At 38.5% G+C, this 19,220-nt stretch overlaps 1 protein-coding gene and 1 non-coding gene across 3 annotated transcripts; both read left to right on the top strand.

The window, feature by feature from the left end:
* The first annotated feature begins 3,512 nt into the window (after positions 1-3,512).
* Positions 3,513-3,584, top strand: TRNAH-GUG (transfer RNA histidin (anticodon GUG)). The gene has a single exon. It is a non-coding gene; the product is annotated as a tRNA-His (tRNA).
* Positions 3,585-11,671: 8,087 nt separating this feature from the next.
* LOC143854003 (mitogen-activated protein kinase homolog NTF3) lies at positions 11,672-18,793 on the top strand. Of its 2 annotated transcripts, XM_077363702.1 has the most exons (4): positions 11,672-12,579; positions 15,430-15,821; positions 16,475-16,898; positions 17,816-18,793. In XM_077363702.1, exons 3-4 carry the CDS (start codon positions 16,479-16,481, stop codon positions 18,497-18,499), a joined length of 1,104 nt encoding a protein of 367 aa, XP_077219817.1. In that variant the 5' UTR covers positions 11,672-12,579; positions 15,430-15,821; positions 16,475-16,478; the 3' UTR covers positions 18,500-18,793. The 2 variants fall into 2 exon arrangements, with proteins under 2 accessions (XP_077219817.1, XP_077219816.1); XM_077363701.1 differs by lacking the exon at positions 15,430-15,821 and having other exon boundaries at positions 11,673-12,579.
* Positions 18,794-19,220: the final 427 nt, after the last annotated feature.

The following is a 19,220-nucleotide window of genomic DNA, read 5'->3' as shown; positions in this document are numbered from 1 at the left end:
TTAGAAAATAATTTGATGTGTTGTTCAAGAGATATTTAAGAAAGTCACAGTACACTTATATGAGTCGGGTTAGATTTCGGGTTTTTTTCTTTAAAACCGACCCTACCCATTAACCAAGACCATGATTTCTAAACCCGACCTATGTTATTTTTGGGTCAAGTCGATGCGGGTCGAGCAAAACCGCCTTCAGTTTTAACATTTCTCTTTGAAATATGAGAAATTACATGATGAAAGACCGGACAAACACTACAAGGTGGTAAGATGGATGTACCACGCTTGATATTTGATCCAACAACAGCTTCTCAAAAAGTGAGTTGCTGTTTTATCAAATATCAAGGATGGGATGGTGTGTGTTTGTAAGCCCTCTCATCATATAATTTCTCTTGAAGTATTACCAATATGAGGTCTGATATGGCCGATTTGTAGAAATCGAAGGACCCAAGCAAAATGAAAGTGGTCCAGTAATCTCAGATGAATCCGACGATTTCCCACCAATGGAAAAAAGGTGAACCAATAATAATCAGTAGGGTTTTGATACAGATCAGGCTCAGGGGGAGATTACAGCGGCTAGTGATACAGATCAGGCTCAGGGAGAGACTACAGAGGCTACTGATATAGATCCTCAGCGGATTCGCACAGGTAATAGAGCAAGGAAGAGGCCTGTATGGGCTAAGGACTACAAACTGTAATAAAGGGAACATATGCTTAGTTAGTTACTCAGTCAGTTGGTTAGTTACAATTAGAGTTGTGTAGACTATATCAACAGGCATTGTAATTCAAGAAGTCAATGAAAGTTGAATCTCATTTCTTGCTTTTCTTTTCCCACTTCTTTCCTTCTTCTTTCCTCCTCTTCTCCTCTCCTCTGTTTTTACCCAAAATCTCTGCAACTTCTTTTAAAATTCTGTCCAGGAGCCATCTCTGGTTCAGATTCATTAATTCTATCCTGTAACAGGACGTAACCAGTTAACAGGTTTCTTCCTTTTAAACAAGAGATGAACCACCAATGGAAAAAGGTGAACCACCAATCGGTAGAGTTCGGTCCTTTTTAACAGGAAAAATGAACCTTAAAAGCCTTGGATCTCTCACTTTTGTTCAAAAGGCGGTACAAAATTTGCAAAGCATGCCTAGAGAATAGCAGGCATGCACCTATTATCTTCCCATTTTGCAATTTTAAATTTTCAAGTTTTCTGTCTAATCACATAGCTTTTCATCTGTGATCCTTCCCGTTGGATAGTGTGGCCATCAGTATTTGATCGGAGATCTGTGATGGTAAAGATCATCATGTTGCATTCCCCAGATGAATAAGCTTGATATCAGTGACTCATCATGTGGTTTACAAATGTGTTGGACCCGGGTAGAACTCACTCTTAAAAGCTAGCTTGTAAGCCCATCCACATCCATCCACTTTTCCGATGTAAGATTCTTTGCTTTCACGTGGAACCCTCAACAATCTCCCCCTCCACGTGGCAGGAACGCAGGAACTACGAGATCTTCTCCAAGGACTTTTCCGTCCTCGGAGGCATCTAGGGTTACCAAGATCTTCCCAAGAGATTAATCCGTCCTCCGAGGCACACCAGGGGTTACTACGCCCAGGCTCCGATACCACTTGTTGGGACCCGGGTAGAACTCACCCTTAAAAGCTAGCCGGTAAGGGGTGGGTGCCCAAGCACTTATAAGCCCATCCACATCCATCCACTTTTCCGATGTGGGATTCTTTGCTTTCACGTGGAACCCCCAACAAAATGTCCACTCCTACCTAGTATGAGAGGGTGGTAATCTTAAGTAGGTATGTTGTGATTGGTTTAGACAATGAGCCTCGATCATTTCCCTTCAATATATTTTTTATAATATGCCTCTAATTTAACCATGATTTAATCATTTCCCTCTAAATTGTGGAAAGAACAAATTTTCCGAGAAAAAAAATCCATAAGAAATGTTTTTCTTGCAATCCAAACAGGGTGGTTAGAAGACCAACATCCTAACTATCTCCCGATTTTATTTTCCTTTTTGCAAATTAGAATTGCTTGGAGCGCCCCAGATCTTTACTCCCATCAGAATTTCGGAGAGGATTTGAACTTGAGGTTTAATATGCAGCAACTATCCTTCATAGATATTTTTCAAGGGTATGAGGTTTAATATGTTTCTCAATGGTAGTAGAAACATCACCTAAAGAAAGGGATAAACCACATTATCATCCATATATGCAATGATTATTAAGCAAAGAACAAACATTGTTATTAGGTGTTTCTCAACAATGTCGTTTGCTTGATGCCAGGAGAAAATCAATGCAATCCTGTAGATGTTTGCCTTTTATCTTCCATAGATATTAGGGAAATGATAAATGCTCCCCTTTTCATTACTAGAGACACCCAACACCCAGCTGCAGTGTATCTATGACTGCAAAGGGGCTGATGTACTTCACATTTAAGGAATGAAGTGACCTGATTGTCACATACAATGCATCAGGGTGTCCCAAGCGATGAAAAGGGGCGCATTTATCATTTACCTAGATATTAATGTCCTGTTTCTCAAATAATGAGACAATAAATTAGATGATGACAAAGGCTATTTCTCAAGATTACAATTTCAGTCAAAATGACCAAATTTCGGCCGAAATCGAAACCAAAATTTGAAATTTCGAATTTAGGAAGAAATTTTAAACAATGCCCCCAACCCAAAAGAGGGGCTCAAAAGCCAACAACTCTTTGAAATTAAATATCCACAAGCACCCCAACCCCGAAGAGGGGCCAACCCTAAAAGGAGGGGTAACGAGGGGGCGTGTTCAAGTATACATGATTAAATAACACCAACTCTAACAGCTTTAGCTTTTGGAGTAATTGGTTGTTTTAATCAATTTGAATACAAGCTAGGATTACATGCAAGTCTGGAGCATGGTTTAAAATTTCAGTTTCGGTACCAGTTTCGGACCCCTGAAATTCCAAAATTTCGATAATTTAAAAAGCTTATTTAATTCATTTCGAAATTCTGTAACATTTCTTTTTTTAAATTTTTTTTTTTTTGCATTTTCTCGAAATTTCGGACCGAAATTCTCGAAATTCCAAGACAGGCCGAAATTCAAAATTTCACCGAAATGAATATCGCCAAATTTCGGTTTCAGTCCCCTCGGTCGAAATTTAAAACCATGGTTTGGAGACACATTGTGCAGCATTGGAAATTTTGCTCCTACGTTTTGAATCGTTTGTGTGATTTACGAGGGAAAAAAAAAGGGAAATGATATCACCCCAACCCCCACTCCCACTCCCACTCCTCCGTGGTAATAAAATCCCCCCTCTTATTGGTTACTGTGAGAATGGTTCACTGGTTGAGGATAAATTCACCCCATTTAACATTTTTCATTGCCTTTAGAATTTAACGAATAGCGTTAAAGGGGGAGATTTTATCCATTGCCCAGGGTAGGGCATCATTTCCCCAGAAAAAGCTTTATTGCTTTGGTTTTGTATTGTTCTATTTTTATTACTATATTGTTATTTTGTAGTCAGCGTATAACTAAAGTGGCTGTAGTTTAGTGGTGAGAATTCCACGTTGTGGCCGTGGAGACCTGGGCTCGAATCCCAGCAGCCACAGAGTTTCCTTTTGGACTTTACTAAAGAACCGAATAGAGTATTTTTTTTCCTTCCTTTACACCTTTGTTTGGATTGCAAGAATTTTATAGAAAAGTTTGGAAAAGAAAAACATTTCTAGCATTTCCTACTTTTGAATTACAGTGGCCCAAGTTTTATTTAAAGGGTCCTTCAATTTATTTTAAAGAGTGATCATCATTGATACAAGTCCCTGTAAATAAAACTTGAACTTCAACAGTTCAATGTCTTTTTCCATGTGTAATCAAGAGCAGGGAATTCCAGAAAACTTTTTCTTTTCAAAATCTTCCAAAAAATTCCTGAGCCTTGGATTGGAAAATGGGGAAAATGAAGAAAAATTAAGGGTTAGGATCAGCCTGTAGCCCTCATTTTCAGGACGGCCTATCGACAGTGGGGGACCGAAAATGAATGGCTCAGATTAATCCATTCATATGGGGGCCACTTTAGTTTTTGGGCAAGTTCTAAACCACTGGAATGTGTCTAGAGGGGTTAAAAATAGTTAATCTGATTCAAGTAAAGCAAAATCATTTGCTCTCATTCTCTCAACTATTATGAAAAAGCTTATAATAACCCACAATCCAGAAACTAATCTTTTTTTTTTCATATGCCAGAAAGATTATATAACTGGATGTGTATTAGTGTATAAGTACAAATGGGACATGCTTTTTTGGATTATTCCCATTTCAAGACCTTCAGTTATTCCCCCACCTGCACATTTTTTAGGGATAGGGTTTGAGGCACTTGATCCATAGGCATGTTAGGGTTCCAATTTCCTCGACAGTACCTCACTTATCAGGAAAAAAATTTGTAAAAATAATAGCTAGATTTGTGTTAGGTCAGAATAAGCTATAATAATCTTTACCTATGTCTTGTGGGGAAGAAGCAGTAGGACTAGCATAATTACTCCATTCATAGATAAATGGATTTTCATTTAACCCCTCACTACTCTGAACCTCATGTTCCCAATCTTTTGGCACTTCTTCCTCTTTTATCTCAGATTTCTCCACATTTTCCAGTGTATAAATGATCCCAAAATGAGGTGAATATATAGGTGGGTCACAACAAGAGGAATTGAACTTTTAACCAAATGGGAATAGGAGAATCTTTTTTTTTTTTTAATGGGCAAGCTGGGGTTAGGCGGACCCCTACCAGATATATTAAGAAAAAAGCATATTACAATCTTTCATAGAGGGACCCCAAGGAGTCCGAGGACAAGACCTCTACAAGGGAGGGGGACAGAAAATAGGGGGGATGTTATCACCCTTACAAAAATAATCTTGTTTGGAAAGGATGTCTGCTGCTGCATTTCCTTCTCTCCAAATATGGGAAATTTTCCAAGAATTTAGATTTCTGAGCTTACTTTGGATCATGGCAAGAGTTTGGATTTTCCTCCAAGGGCATGCTTGGGTACCTTCGATCACTTTGACGCCATGGATTGAGTCGGATTCAATACATAGGCTGAGATTCTCTGCTAGATATAGACCGTGAAGGATGGCTTCAATCTCCAGGTGATGAATAGCTTCAGGGGGACGATTTCCGAGAACAGGCCAATGGGACAGCTGAGATGGTCTCTAATAAGGCCACCGACAGAACCAGAATTGTCCATGAGGGATGCATCAATATTAAGTTTATGGTGGCTGAGGTTGTCATCCATGAGGGAATAGGAGAATCTGTATGAAAATGAGTTGTCATCCATGAATTGATTTTGACCTTTACCTCATTTTTACGGGTCGCATTAGAGAAGTCTGCTTGTATGTTAGAATTCTTTCGGGATCTCGTGTCTCTGTTTGAATTTTCCTCGGCCTGAGCTTAGTCTTTCAATCACCATTTCAAAATGAGAATAACCTGTAAGAAAAACAGGAAATTAATTTAGACTTCAAGTGTTTCAACATTCTCAGACATACTGAAAGTGAACTTCCAAGGTAAATGATTTGAAGTTTTCTTGTCTTTCCCGAATGAAAAGGAGAAAAAACAAAAAAAGATTGGTTCAAGGGAAAAGAGTTTTATCAACAATTTGCTTGTCTAGGTGGGAGATCCAATATTTTCTGAGTCCTGATGTAAGGAATTACAAAAGGAAATTTTTTCAACAAAGATGTAAATTTAGAAGGATTGGTCTACGAAATGTGAGTTCAAGAGTATAGGTTTTCTCAATATCCTTATATCTTCAATGAAAGATGTATAGGTATTATTAAAAGCAGGTAAGAGAAGGTACTCCATGAAAGGTTTACAATGTAACCCACAAAATGCATATTTAAGTTACTAGTGGCCAGGAGTGGGTGAAGAAAACAGAGCGGCAGCAAAGAGTAAAACAGTTAATGGTCCAAAAAGCGTAGGAATCAACAGTTTAGGATGGTAAAACAAGAGCAAATCTAGATTAATGGATACGTCATATTTATAAACCTCTCTACTTTAGTATCCAAAAGGCCACTTAAATAATTAGTAGAAAATTATCCCAAAATTGCTCTTAGAATTGAGTTGCGAAATTAATTGTCCTTGGGCGGCCCGAATGCTCAAGGATAATAATGAAATTCTTCTTCCAAAGCTAGTTAGTTGGAGAGTCGCCCACACTTCGCGTGAAGCAAATTCAGTGGATGATTTCATGCATGCCAAAGCAAATGCAATTTGAACAAGATGATACTGATTTATGTCCATTATACCAATTGAAGAATATAGATAATTGAGGTGGAGAAGGTTGCAATATGAACAAGGGATATGATATTTACGCCCCTTTTGATCACCAGGGACACCCATTGCCAGTGTACGTTGCAATCATAGCCAATGGATTTTTCTGACATCAAGTTCATTAGTTCCCTTTTTGTCATTGATACACTGACACTGGGTGTCCCTGGTGATCAAAAGGGGCGTAAATATCACTTCCCTATGAACAAATGTAAAGTTCTTAATTCCCTTTTATTATTAATGAGCTAGTAGGGGTCCTTGCCAACCCCATGCAAATCCACAAAGAAATGAATAAATAAAATAAAAGAAGTGTAGGAATCACTGGATTCCAGAGAAGGAATGGCACCATTAGAAAACTATTGAGTGGTTAGTTCAACAAAAAAACTCTTCCAAGAAGCATATCTATATACAAAAGCCATGCCAATTCCATGCTCCTTTTCACGTCTCACCATGCATATGCAACTTAGACTAGGAAATGAGATGGATCTTAGACATGGAAACAAGGTGTCACATAGGTGACCCATAAAGCTTGAGACACTAACACATCTATAGTGAAACGATAGTATTAAAAAAATGTATTGACATTTAATATTAGTTTCGTAAGGCACAAGGTATAGGAAAATGTATCATGATTGATAGAAAGGGATTATAACTTTACCAATCGTATGTGAGTAATATAAGAATAAACATGATAAATTAATATTATTCTTTTTTATTAGCCAAAAATTAATATTATTCTTCCTCATAGTCAAATCAATGAATTTCTAATGTTTGTTTGACAAGGCATTTTGTTTGTAAAATGACTATTCAAAAACATTTCCATAAAATGGACTGGCATTATTACACAGTGCACTCTGACACTGAATAAGGGCAAGATGTAAAGCTCCCTTCTGTCATGAGATTATATTTCTAGCAGTGAAATCTTTTTTTTTTTTTTTTTTTTTTGAAATGGTAATTTATATATTGAAGGAAGAGAAATCGAGATGGTTCTCAATGATTACATTAAAAGATAAACAACAAAATAAAATGACTCAAGGCGGAAGATAGTCGAACCATTTCATACCCAACCTAGGCACACCCGATCTAGCTAGAGCATATGCTTCACCATTAGCAGATCTCCTTACATGATTAAAAGTTATAGAAGATCCGAAGGTTAAGTCTGAGATCTCATTAAAGAAAGAGAGAAACCTCCAAGAAGGGTCAACCTTTCCCGAGAGCCAGCTGATCACATTTAAGGAATCACCTTCTACAACCACCTTATTATAGGAATCTTTATTCAGATGCTTGATGCCATGGAAAACCGCCCTAACCTCTAGCAGTGAAATCTATAATGCAGTAAAAATAAGTCAAGACTCAGAGACATAGAAGAGGAGTAGCTAAAGATGCCTTGGAAGGTGTTTCTCCCCACTTCCCAAACAATAAAAAATGAAAACCAGGAAGAAAATTTCCAAAACATTTTAAAACTTAACAGCAGAGCTCAAAACAGGAAAAAAGAGTTGCCTCCCATAAAATAAATCGCATTGTAATAACACAATAGAAAATACTAACATAATTTAACTCGCGTGAGATTACCTGTTAGAATTTTTGAACAAAAATAATAATAAAAGATTTGAAAAGTCAAAGATGCTTTTTCTTTTTGTTTAAAAAGTTGGAGGGAAGATTCAAATTATGTTTCCCTCTCTTGTTTTAAAGCAAAAGACTTTTGCATGTGTGGGGACTTGAACCCAAGATCTTGGTGAGTGTGCTTGTGGTGTGTTTTCAAAATCAAAGGCAAATTAATAGTCTCACATCGCTTTGGAAGAAAATTTTTCTCATCCATATAAGATGGAGAGTTGGAGAAAGGCTTGAGCCTTCAAGGGGCTTTAGAATTTGTTGGGTCTTGGGCTTTTAGAAGAGCACAAGCCCATATGTAAATCACATACGCACGCGCGCGCCTCGCCTCGCCGGGCCGTGGTCCGGGTTTGGGTTTGGGTATTAAATAAAAAGGTTATTTTTATTGCCTAAAAACGGTTTTTCTTTTTACCCCATGTTTTTTATAAAGATACACCCCTTAATTGCAAAACCGTTTCAAATCTCAACAGTCACAAATATGACTGTTGGAGAGAAACGTTTTTGTCTTTTAATGGTGATTAATTATCTTCCAACAAGTCATATTCTCATCTATAAAAAGAAGAGAATAACACCATTGGAGAATATAGTTTTTACAGAAAACATCAAAGTTTCTGCTTGTCTTCTTCCTTTCCTCCGTTCTGATCTGAGCACAGTTCTACGGTGATTCTGGGTGGACCAGTCAGCGAGTGCACGTGGACTGGAGCCAACTTTGGCTGTTTTATCTTGAAGCATCGGTTCGCGGATCCCGGTTTGCACCGGTAGGGGGCGGATACGATTCTTAAGGAGAGTGACCAGTGGCACGACTCAGCCTTCTTCTTCTCGATCTGTTTTACATAAACGTTTTCTACAAAAGCTAAGTACTGATTTATTTACATTTCTAATTTCTGGATTCAATCAAGCCATATATCAGACCCTACTGGACAACATCTAATTTGTCCAACAATACCTCATGTCTTAGTTGACGGGAAAGGAACGATATTGTCATAGATTACAATTAACATATCCTGCTTATAGACCCCAACTCTATGATTATTTATCTATTTATTTGAATAAATAAATAAATATGACTTAGGGGTCATGAATTAGAGAGTAGAAAGTAACCAAAATTCGTACTTAGATTAGATTTAGAAGCATTAGGATTATTTTCGAGAGTATGGAGGGTTTAGATTGAATTTTATGAAAAGAATGTTTGTTTGTCCTTAATTTGATGGGCATGGTTAAAATTAATTTGTTTCACATTTAGGACTTACCCAGTGTTAAATTTCAGTAGGAGAAATGCTTAGAAGAGTCATAATTTAAAATAAGGGATTTGCTAGGGTCCATTGCAAGGCATTTCGCGGCTGGTCTGTCGCATGTCGCATGTCAGACCAGCCACCTCGTGAATGAAGACAACAGCTTTTTTCTCCATTCATGACGTGACTGGTCGGTCTGACATGAGACAGACCAGCCGCGAAATGCCTTCTTGGATGGACGCTAGCAATTCCCTTAAAAATAAATACTTTGGAGTTAATTTGAATATTTTTTAAAACTTGATTTCTATGTTCTTCATTTTCTTAGTCATCGAGCGATCAAAACCGTTAATTGTCCAATTTTTCTATCGTTCGATAAGTTTACATACAAACGACGTAAAATCCAGTTGGAACAATTAAATTTTACGCCCTATTGTTGTATTTTTCCATGTCCCAGACCAATATTACACCACTTAAAAGGATTTGAAATATGTATGACTTTTATTTTTAAGCATGAGTGATTTAAAACGAGATTAAGCTCGAATCTCTACAATTATTTTCAAAAGTTTTATAATAGATTGATTTTTCCAAAACATTATCCTTTCAGCCAAGAAATGTTCTGACGGAGTTAAGAAGAGAACAACTAATCATTATTAGAATACACAACTCAGGGGTGACTAAAGTCAGTCAAAGAACAAAATGAGGCATCTACAAATGCATGAGAATGTGTCTACGTCGTATAGTAATTGTTTTTTGTTCATATTATGCCTCTTTTCGACTTCTTTGACGAGACGGATTATGATGGCTGGTTACAATTGTGACCCGAGAACATGAATTTAAAAACAAAGCGGTGTAGAAACCTGTTTCTAAAATGAATGGTAAATGGGATTTGCTAGGGACCATCACATCACAGAAAGGCATTTCCCTGGTGGCTGTGTTGCATAAGAGAGTAGCCACCACCTCGATGAATTAAATAAATAAGACAAAATCTGCTAAAAAGTTACCCTGTGTGGCTACTCTCGCATCAATAGCGAGCCGGAAAATGCCTTTCTGCTATGGTCCCTAGCAAATCAAAACGTGGTAGCTACAGTTTGGGCCCAAAAGTGCCATGCGAATATGATCGATCCATTGATTCAAATAGCAACAAAAAGTCCGGCCGATTGTCGTTGACCCCTACATTGTATGATCCTAGCCACTTAACCCACCAAATCTCGCTTAGGCTCGGTTTGTTTGGGATTTTGACAATCAATTTTAGTCCAAAAGTGACTATTGGGCTCAAAATTAAATGCAAATTTCAGTTCAGTAATCAGTTTTGGAACCAAAATTCAATTATCAAAAGGGAAGTGATATATTTGCCCCCTTTCCTTCCCTGGACCATCCCCCTCTACTGTATTTATTATTACTCTTTTTTACACTACAAAGTGGTGGGCAGAGGGAGAAAATGGGGGCAAATATATCATTTCCCTTATCAAAATCCAAAATGAACGGAGCCTTTTGCCCCCACCAAGTGGGTCACCTCATGCTGGCTACAGAATCAACGGTCACGATTACACATACATATCCCGTGTGGGACCCAAATAATTGATCGTTAACAACTTAACATCCATCACAAGTTCACAACTACGATCCCATATGCTCTGTTTGGTTACGTTTTTTTGAGTAAAATAGCAGGGAATGTAATTCTCCTGATTACGTATGGTCGGTCTATTCGAAAAATATCTTCACAAGACTTGCGGGGTTTCCACTCAAAGGTATGCCGCCCAGTCGGCAATCTTGAGAATACCAAACTGATGAGCAGGTGGTACGACCTTTACTTAAGACGGAAAGTTTTGATATTTGTTAGATAATGAATGCTGTTGAAACATTTTTTTTTCTTTCTTTCTTTCTTGTCACAGGGAAAAGGGTAGGTTGATTAGAGCGAAAGCCAAGCGAAAACTTCCAAAGTTCCCGTGACAGATCGAATCTTATCTATTGGTTACACCTAAAACTATAAGGTAAGGGCGTATGTCGATGGGTGGCTCCACCCAAAAGCCTGTTTTGAGAACTCACTATTCCTCATAAATTCAAGCACCCCGTTCAGGTTTGGGGTAGAGATGGTGGCCCCACCTCATCAAAACATTGAAGATGTTAGGCCCCACCCTATAAAATACATGTGCCGTAAAGCAGTGGGCCCATCCAATCAACAGCTTTAAAAGCGAAATAATATATTCGCCCCTTTTTTACTTGGGACAGCCCTCTCAGCATAAAAGAATAGTCATAAATCACAATTCATAAATACGCTAGAGGAGGGGCTGTCCCAAGTGAAAAAGGGCAGCAAATAAATCACTTCTCCTTTAAAAAAATGATTTTGTAAGCCATGGACCATGAACGTGTGAAAGACAAAAGAGTATGCGTACTGCACACCACCACGTAGGAACGTACAGAAAAAAGGCCGGCTTTTAAGATTATAAAACAGGGCGTACGCCGAAAGTTCGCCGAGCAGTCGAGCCTAGCCTAGCCGAGCTGAGCCGAGCCGATATTTGAGGGTATATACTTTTGGGTATCGTCCTAACGGATAGAAGAGTAGCTGTCGCAGAGAGAGCGAAAATCGGATTGTTCGTGTTCAGGCCAAAAGTCCAAAACCCTCTCTCTCTCTCTCTCTCTCTCTCTCTCTCTCTCAATTTTAGAAAAAATCCCTTTGATGGAGATTAGAGGAAACTGTAACGTGAATTCCGTGCAATAAGGATGGGAATTGTGAAAGAAAGTAAGCGATTATGGAACGGATTTGAGAAGAATCAGGAGGTTTTGGTGGAATTTTGAAGAAAAAAGACCATTAGGGCAGGGATTTAGAATAATCTGTGGATCGATGAAGGTCTGAGAGGATTCCTGCGGAATCTCGAACAAAGGAGCGGATTTTGAAAAAAATTAGGAATATTTTCGAGAATTTGACCGAAAATTCATGGAAAAGGAGGGGATTTAGGGAAAGGAAGGGTTAGGCGTGAGAATTTCATTGTGAATTTCACTTTTTGGACAAAATAGTGACTGATTTACGATTTGTGGGGACTAGAGCATCGTTTCAAGGAAAGAAAAGGATTTGAGATTCGGAATCAAGGATAATGGGAGGATTTTTGAAAGCTTATGAGAGTTTAAGGAAGAATTCAATGGTTTTCAAAGGCTGATGGATTTGGAGACTGGATTTTGAAGAAGAAGAAGAAAGAGAAGGTGTGATTCGTCAGGGGGAAAGTTAGGATAGCTGCCTCAGTTTCAGAAATTTTGGTGAATTGCGGGATATATGAATAGGGTAAATTTAAGGAAATTAAGGAGAGGGAGAGTAATAGGAGGATTCTAAGAGACGATTTGCTCAAGATTTGAACAAATTTTATAGAAATCCAAGAATTAGAAGACTTTCTTTGTTTTTGTGAAAGATCTCATTAACTTCCATTCATTTGATAGGTGATTTGTGCCAGTTGAGTACGAATAAGGTAAGAATGAATTTGTTTCTGAAGTTTCTTTGTAGTTTCTATGCTTATATATTAACTTTTTTCTTTCCATTTTTATCTTTATTAGTCTTGTTTATTTCTGGATTTGGTTTGCCTTCACTGTTTTAATACTCTATATGGTTACTTTCACCCATATAAAGGGTAACTTGTCCATTAATCATTTCAAACTAACTAGAGACTTAGTGGATTTGTGTAAGGATTCACCTCTGTACCAGCGAATCCTTTAGAGAGGATTGATCTCCTACATGCAAAACCACACCGACTTTTAGAGTTATGTTATTTCTTGACTTCGAAAAAGAGAACTACAGATGTCCCTCCAGTCCACCATAGGATAACAGTTCAACAACTAACAAAGTCTTATAAAGCGTATCCCTTATTCAAATATCAACAACCTAAATAAATAGAAGACACCATAGCAATCCTACCACTAACAACACTGCAAAAGTCTCCATGTGTGCAGTGCTCTATTGTGGTTGTTACATCCCTCCCTGGTCCGTGCGTCAAATAAGCCTTGTCCTCAAGGCTGAAAACATGGAAACTGCTCCATCAGCCCCATTTGACTAATTCCTTAGTAACAACGTGGTTATGTCGCTGACCATGCGATGACCCAAATTTATTTCAGGTTCAAGTTGAACCTGTCCCTCATCTGTTAACGACTTCTTTAAATAGGAAACATGGAAAGCATTATGCATCTTGGAACCAGGTGATAGTTGCAACTGATGTGCAACGGGTTCAGATCGATATCGATGCTGGTCAGCTTGATACTTCATCTGAGCTTGTGCAGCTAAGAGTAATATTATCCTTTAGATTCTGAAGAACCGTGTTACGATCAAGCAAGTCTCTTTAAACTTGATCCAAATTGGTGTCACCTTTGTCGTAAGTTATGATCACAAAAGGAGGCAGGCCATAGACCGGCTTTAATGGTGTTGAATTTGTTGAAGCATGAAAGGTGGCACTATTCCCATGGAAACAATTTAGCCCAGTGCTTCGGAGTGGAGCTGGTAATGATTAATGATCCCATCAAACTGGGGATGATATGCTGAGCTCACACTGAGTTTGGTGCAATGAAATAAAAAATATTCTTACCATAAGTTGCTAAGAAACACTTGGAGTTCACACAGAGTTTGGTGCATTGCAATCGAAAATATTCTTACCATATGTTGCTAAGAAACACTTGATCATGATCGTTCCTGGTCAGTTTTAGCATGCCATGTAATTGAGCAACCTCTTGGATGTATACCTGGGCCACTCTCGGTGTTGTATTAGGATGGGAAAGAGTCATAAAATGTGCATACTTAGATAAACGGTCAACTACAACCATGATGGTTGTCTTTCCATGAGAATTGGGAAGCCTGTTGATGAAGTCTATGGACAATTTTGACCACATGTGATCAGGAATAAGAGGGGCTGTAGGAAGCTTGGTGAGGAGATATTTTCTGCCTGGCTCCGTTGACAAACATCACACTCTACCCCATATCAACTGACTTGCCCCTACATTCCTCGCAATAAAAACCCCGAATTAAGTATTTGTATGTGCGCAGACGCGCAGTGCTCCTAAGTGACTAGCTTCTAGAGTGTTACAGAATTAATAAAGAAGCTTCTCCACTGTAACAATTGTGGAAGGTACTATCAAATGCCCATGATATTGCCGGTGACGTCCATTCCAAGTATAACTCGGAAAAACGGTGGGGTCTTGCTATAGTTTGGTGTTGAGATTCGAGTGTTAGCGCATTGCAAGCCAACCTTCATATAGCTCGTCGATCAACGTAGAATAAGAGACAGAAATGGCCTCCACAAAACGACCCTCATATTATGGAGAAAATCATGTGCTGCTTGGTTTTCACATTTGGAAGTTGAAAGCAACGTGCATGTCGGACAAAGCCTTAGAACAATAGGAAATCAACCGTTTGTTCTACATGAGAACCCCCACCAATTCCATAACATGATGCATCACATTCAACCACAAACTGTTATGAGAAATCTGTTACCAATTCCATAACATGATGCATCACATTCATCCACAAACTGTTGTGAGAAATCTGGTAATGTGAGCGCGGGGGTCGTTGACATTGCCCTTTTTAAGGAATTGAATGCAGCCTCAATGTATGTTCATCCCATTGTAAATTATATTTCCGTAATAGAGCTGTCAGGGGGTCATTATTATGTCCATAATTGCGCTCAAATTTGCGACAATATCCGGTAAGGCCTATGAACCCACATAGAGCCTTAAGATTCTTAGGTATTGGCCACTCCACCATCGTATTGATCTTCTCTGAATCAGCTTCACCCCCCTTTGCAGAAATTGTGTAACCCAATGTGAAATTGATGCCATTAAAGAAATGCTCTGCTTGTGATTGACCAAAATCACATTTTGATATTTTAACAAACAACATATTTTTGCGAAGGTGGCTTAAAACACTACACAATTGTTCATTGTGCTGCTCCCATCTTTTGCTACACACAAGAATGTCATCAAGAAATACCAACACAAATTTGAGCAAAAAGGGTCAGAATACTTCATTCATGATCCTTTGAAATGTCAAAAGGGCATTAGTAATCTTGAACGGCACTACAAGAAACTCATAATGGCCTTCATGTGTACAAAATCCTGTCTTAGATATATCCAGTTCATAAACATGAATTTGATTATATTTCGACCCGAGCATATATAAAGCTCAGAAAAGTAACAACATTTAACTCTTCCAAAAGTTAATCGATGACAGGAATGAGAAACTTATCTTTGATAGTGATGTGATTTAATGCGCGATAGCCCACGCGCATGCATGCCCCATCTTTGATAGTGATATGAAGTCTTTTTTGTTTTGATACCAGATGTGAGGATTCACCACTGTACCAGCGAATTCCATAGAGAGGATTAATCTCCTACATGCAAAACCACGCAGAGTTCTGGAGTTATATTATTTCCTGACTTCCAAAAAGAGAACTACAAGAAAAATATAACAAATCACTGGCATCCCTACCATCCGGAATAGGATAACAGTTCTACCACTAACAAAGTCTAACAAAGCCTATCCCTCATTCAAATAGCAACAACCTAAATCAATCAGAGACTCCATAGCAATCCTGCAACCAACAGCACTGTAAAAGACTCCAAGCATGCAGTGCTCCACCGAAGTTGTAGCAATTCGGTGAATTAAGGAGAATATTTACCATTTTTGCTTGCCTCCAAGAATTCGACTTCCAGGGTTTATTAACCTTTGCTGGTAATTACTTTATAAATTCAATATCTTTATGGTGCATCGCATAGGTGACTTGCAACAGGCACCATTGAACTGACTGATGTGAATCTAGAGTTAGCCAGATTGTATATGCTTATTCTTTTGCAGATGGTGGAAGTCAATTTATTTGTCTTTGTACTGCTCTTTTACCAAGGTGTAGGGGTGTCGATGTTTAGTATCCATTGGCTAATAGGATCCACAATCCACCCAGTAATCCAAGTGGACCAAGATTTGTCCTATTCACTTTTTGGCCAATGCTGCCCCTATCAAGGTGGAAGCACCATCACTCAGACGAGGAATGTGGCAATTTGGTTTATTTTTGGGGGTCTGCCAGTTAACCTTTCACTTTACTATAGATTTCTTTGCCATTAAGAAAACTCTCTTTGCAATTGATCTTGCCCCTCATTAACTAAGATTTTCATGAAGTCTTACAGAACATTCTATTATTGTTGGGCTCCATGCTTTGTTTTCTGTTATTAAACTCTCTCTTTGCAATTGATCTTCCCCTCATTAACTAAGATTTTCATGAAGTCTTACAGAACATTCTATTATTGTTGGGCCCCATGCTTTGTTTTCTGTTATTTTAGGGCTGTGAAATTCTTAACAGCATAAATTTTGTTTGTTGTGGTGATTTGCAGAGCAATGGCAACATATGTTGATCCTCCTAATGGGACTGGAATTCGAGGAAAACATTATTATTCGATGTGGCAATCCTTGTTTGAGATTGATACGAAATATGTGCCAATCAAGCCCATTGGTAGAGGAGCATATGGCATTGTGTGTTCTTCTGTGAACAAAGACACAAATGAGAAGGTTGCAATTAAGAAGATCAATAATGCATTTGACAATCGCGTCGATGCACTCAGAACTCTGCGGGAGTTGAAGCTCCTTCGACATCTTCGCCATGAGAATGTTATTGCTCTCAAGGATGTAATGATGCCGGTTCATAGAACTTTCAAGGACGTGTATCTGGTTTATGAACTCATGGATACAGATTTGCATCAGATTATCAAGTCTTCTCAGGCTCTTTCCAATGATCACTGCCAATATTTCCTCTTCCAGGTATGTGCTTTCCTAAGACATTTGCATTTTTTCAAAGAAGATTTTAAAATTATTATATGCATAAGGGTGTTTGTTGCAAGCAATGTTTTCTATGTGAGGTAATAAATGAATAGTTTCCCAGAGCCTCCAAACAGCAGATGATTGGGAAAATGAAATCTATCCCAATTCTAGCTCCACTATCATCAAACCATGCAGGCCCTTTTGAACCAGACGAAATAATGACTTTTTATCTCTTTGCTTTTTCTTCTTTTGCTCAAAACTTACCTGAGTGTTTTTGGTGGGCTGCCTGTTATTGTGAAACCCCAAAAAGAAAAAGAAGTAAAAAACAGAACAAACAGGTATTGTTCTCTGTTTCTTTTGGGTTTTCACATTTTTCTTTTGGAACTCATGTAACTTGCTATAGGTGGGAAACCCACTTGGTATGATTTTGTCAATCACCAAAGAAGAAAAAGAAATTAAACGAAACAGAATCATATATTATTATTTTCATTCTTCTTTGTAACTATCTATTTAACCTCGTTTCCCAAAATTGATGGGTGAATGGATGATATCGAGTAGATTTGGTAGTCTTCTTCATTTATTCGCATATTCTAATGTTTACATATTATAATCTTGTAATTGTCAGTTTTAAATGTTCCACTTCTAACTTATATATCAAGTTTTCAACATTTATCAATTATTGTATTTGTTACTATTGTTTCCGTCTTCAAGTAACTTAAACCAGCATCCATTTCCTTCTTTGCTTTGTGTACAACAAATTCCATTTCTAAAACATTGTTGGAAACCTGATACACCTCCCAACCACGAAATTCTCATATACTTCACTCATATTGTTTCTTTGCTTTTACCTTTCACAAATGCATTCACTCTTAATATCAACTCCTAACTGAAATCTTCCTACATTTTTTGAAATCTAGTTGCTCCGAGGCCTGAAGTATTTGCACTCAGCAAACATTCTCCACCGGGATCTTAAGCCCGGAAACCTCCTTATCAATAGCAACTGTGACCTGAAAATATGCGACTTTGGCCTTGCTCGCACCAGCAGTGGCAAGGGCCAGTTCATGACCGAGTATGTTGTCACACGTTGGTATCGTGCTCCAGAGCTCCTCCTCTGCTGTGACAACTATGGGACATCCATAGATGTTTGGTCTGTTGGTTGCATCTTTGCAGAACTACTCGGACGCAAGCCCATTTTCCCTGGCACAGAGTGCCTTAACCAACTCAAACTGATAATCAATGTCCTTGGGAGCATGCCCGACCCTGACCTAGATTTCATTGACAACCCAAAGGCCAGGAAGTACATCAAAATCCTCCCTTACTCTCAAGGTACTCCCTTCGCCCGTCTCTATCCCAATGCCAACCCCTTGGCCATTGACCTTCTGCAGAAAATGCTTGTATTTGACCCATCTAAGAGAATTAGTGTCACTGAAGCACTCCAACACCCTTACATGTCACCTCTCTATGACCCAAACTCTGACCCTCCTGCTCAGGTGCCAATTGATCTTGATATAGATGAGGATTTAGGGGAAGATATGATTAGGGAGATGATGTGGAATGAGATGCTGCAGTATCATCCGGAAGCTGCCTCGACTAACTCGTGAACTTGGTTCCAAATCGAAATGTTTATGGGTTTTACTGAGAGGTTCAAGAGCAAGGTGGTTCTTCAGGACAATGCAATCTTTTTTTCTAAATGTATTAGTAGTTTGCTGTTAATGCACGGTAAGTGTGGTTTTGTTTTTAGTTGTTGTATGAGTTTTTGTCTCTGCATGATCTGGTCTCTAATTTGTATATACAGGTGATGTATGTGTTGCAGAGACTTTATGCTCTGTACATTTTTGGGGCATGTATGGTTGTATTATGATAAAATTATGCATGAAGATCAAGTTGCCTACGTATTTTAATTCTTGAACATTGAAAACACAAAAATGAGGGTCTTTATAACTTTTTAAGCCCTGCAATTGAAGCTCCTAATTGTTGGAGAAAGCAATAGTAATGCCTGAACAGTTTGAGGAATACTGGTGTTAACTATTTGTAATGTCATTTTACCTAGATACATGAAAAACCTCTGAAAAAACTGGTGATTTGGTACATCTAGGTTTACGTATTTTTCAGTAAAACCTGCGCTAAGAACTTTGGGCACAATGCGAGGTGTAAACTGTAGCAGTCCTGCGATTACTCTTGCTCGTATATCTCCCTAAATAGGTTTGTGTCTCAAGTGGAAGGTGATTAAAAAGTTGGGGCGGCAGGATAGCTAAGGGTTTTGCTTGGCATTTGCATGCCAGATCAGCAAAACTCCTTGGCTTGGGTTTCATAGGAATGACG

Source organism: Tasmannia lanceolata, unplaced genomic scaffold (assembly GCF_043159265.1).
Source record: "Tasmannia lanceolata isolate RefF3 unplaced genomic scaffold, GAP_Taslan_0.1 ptg000020l, whole genome shotgun sequence".
NCBI classification, from domain to species: Eukaryota; Viridiplantae; Streptophyta; class Magnoliopsida; order Canellales; family Winteraceae; genus Tasmannia; species Tasmannia lanceolata.
Note: the sequence above shows the minus strand (reverse complement) of the source record. Positions and strands in the feature narration are given on the sequence as shown.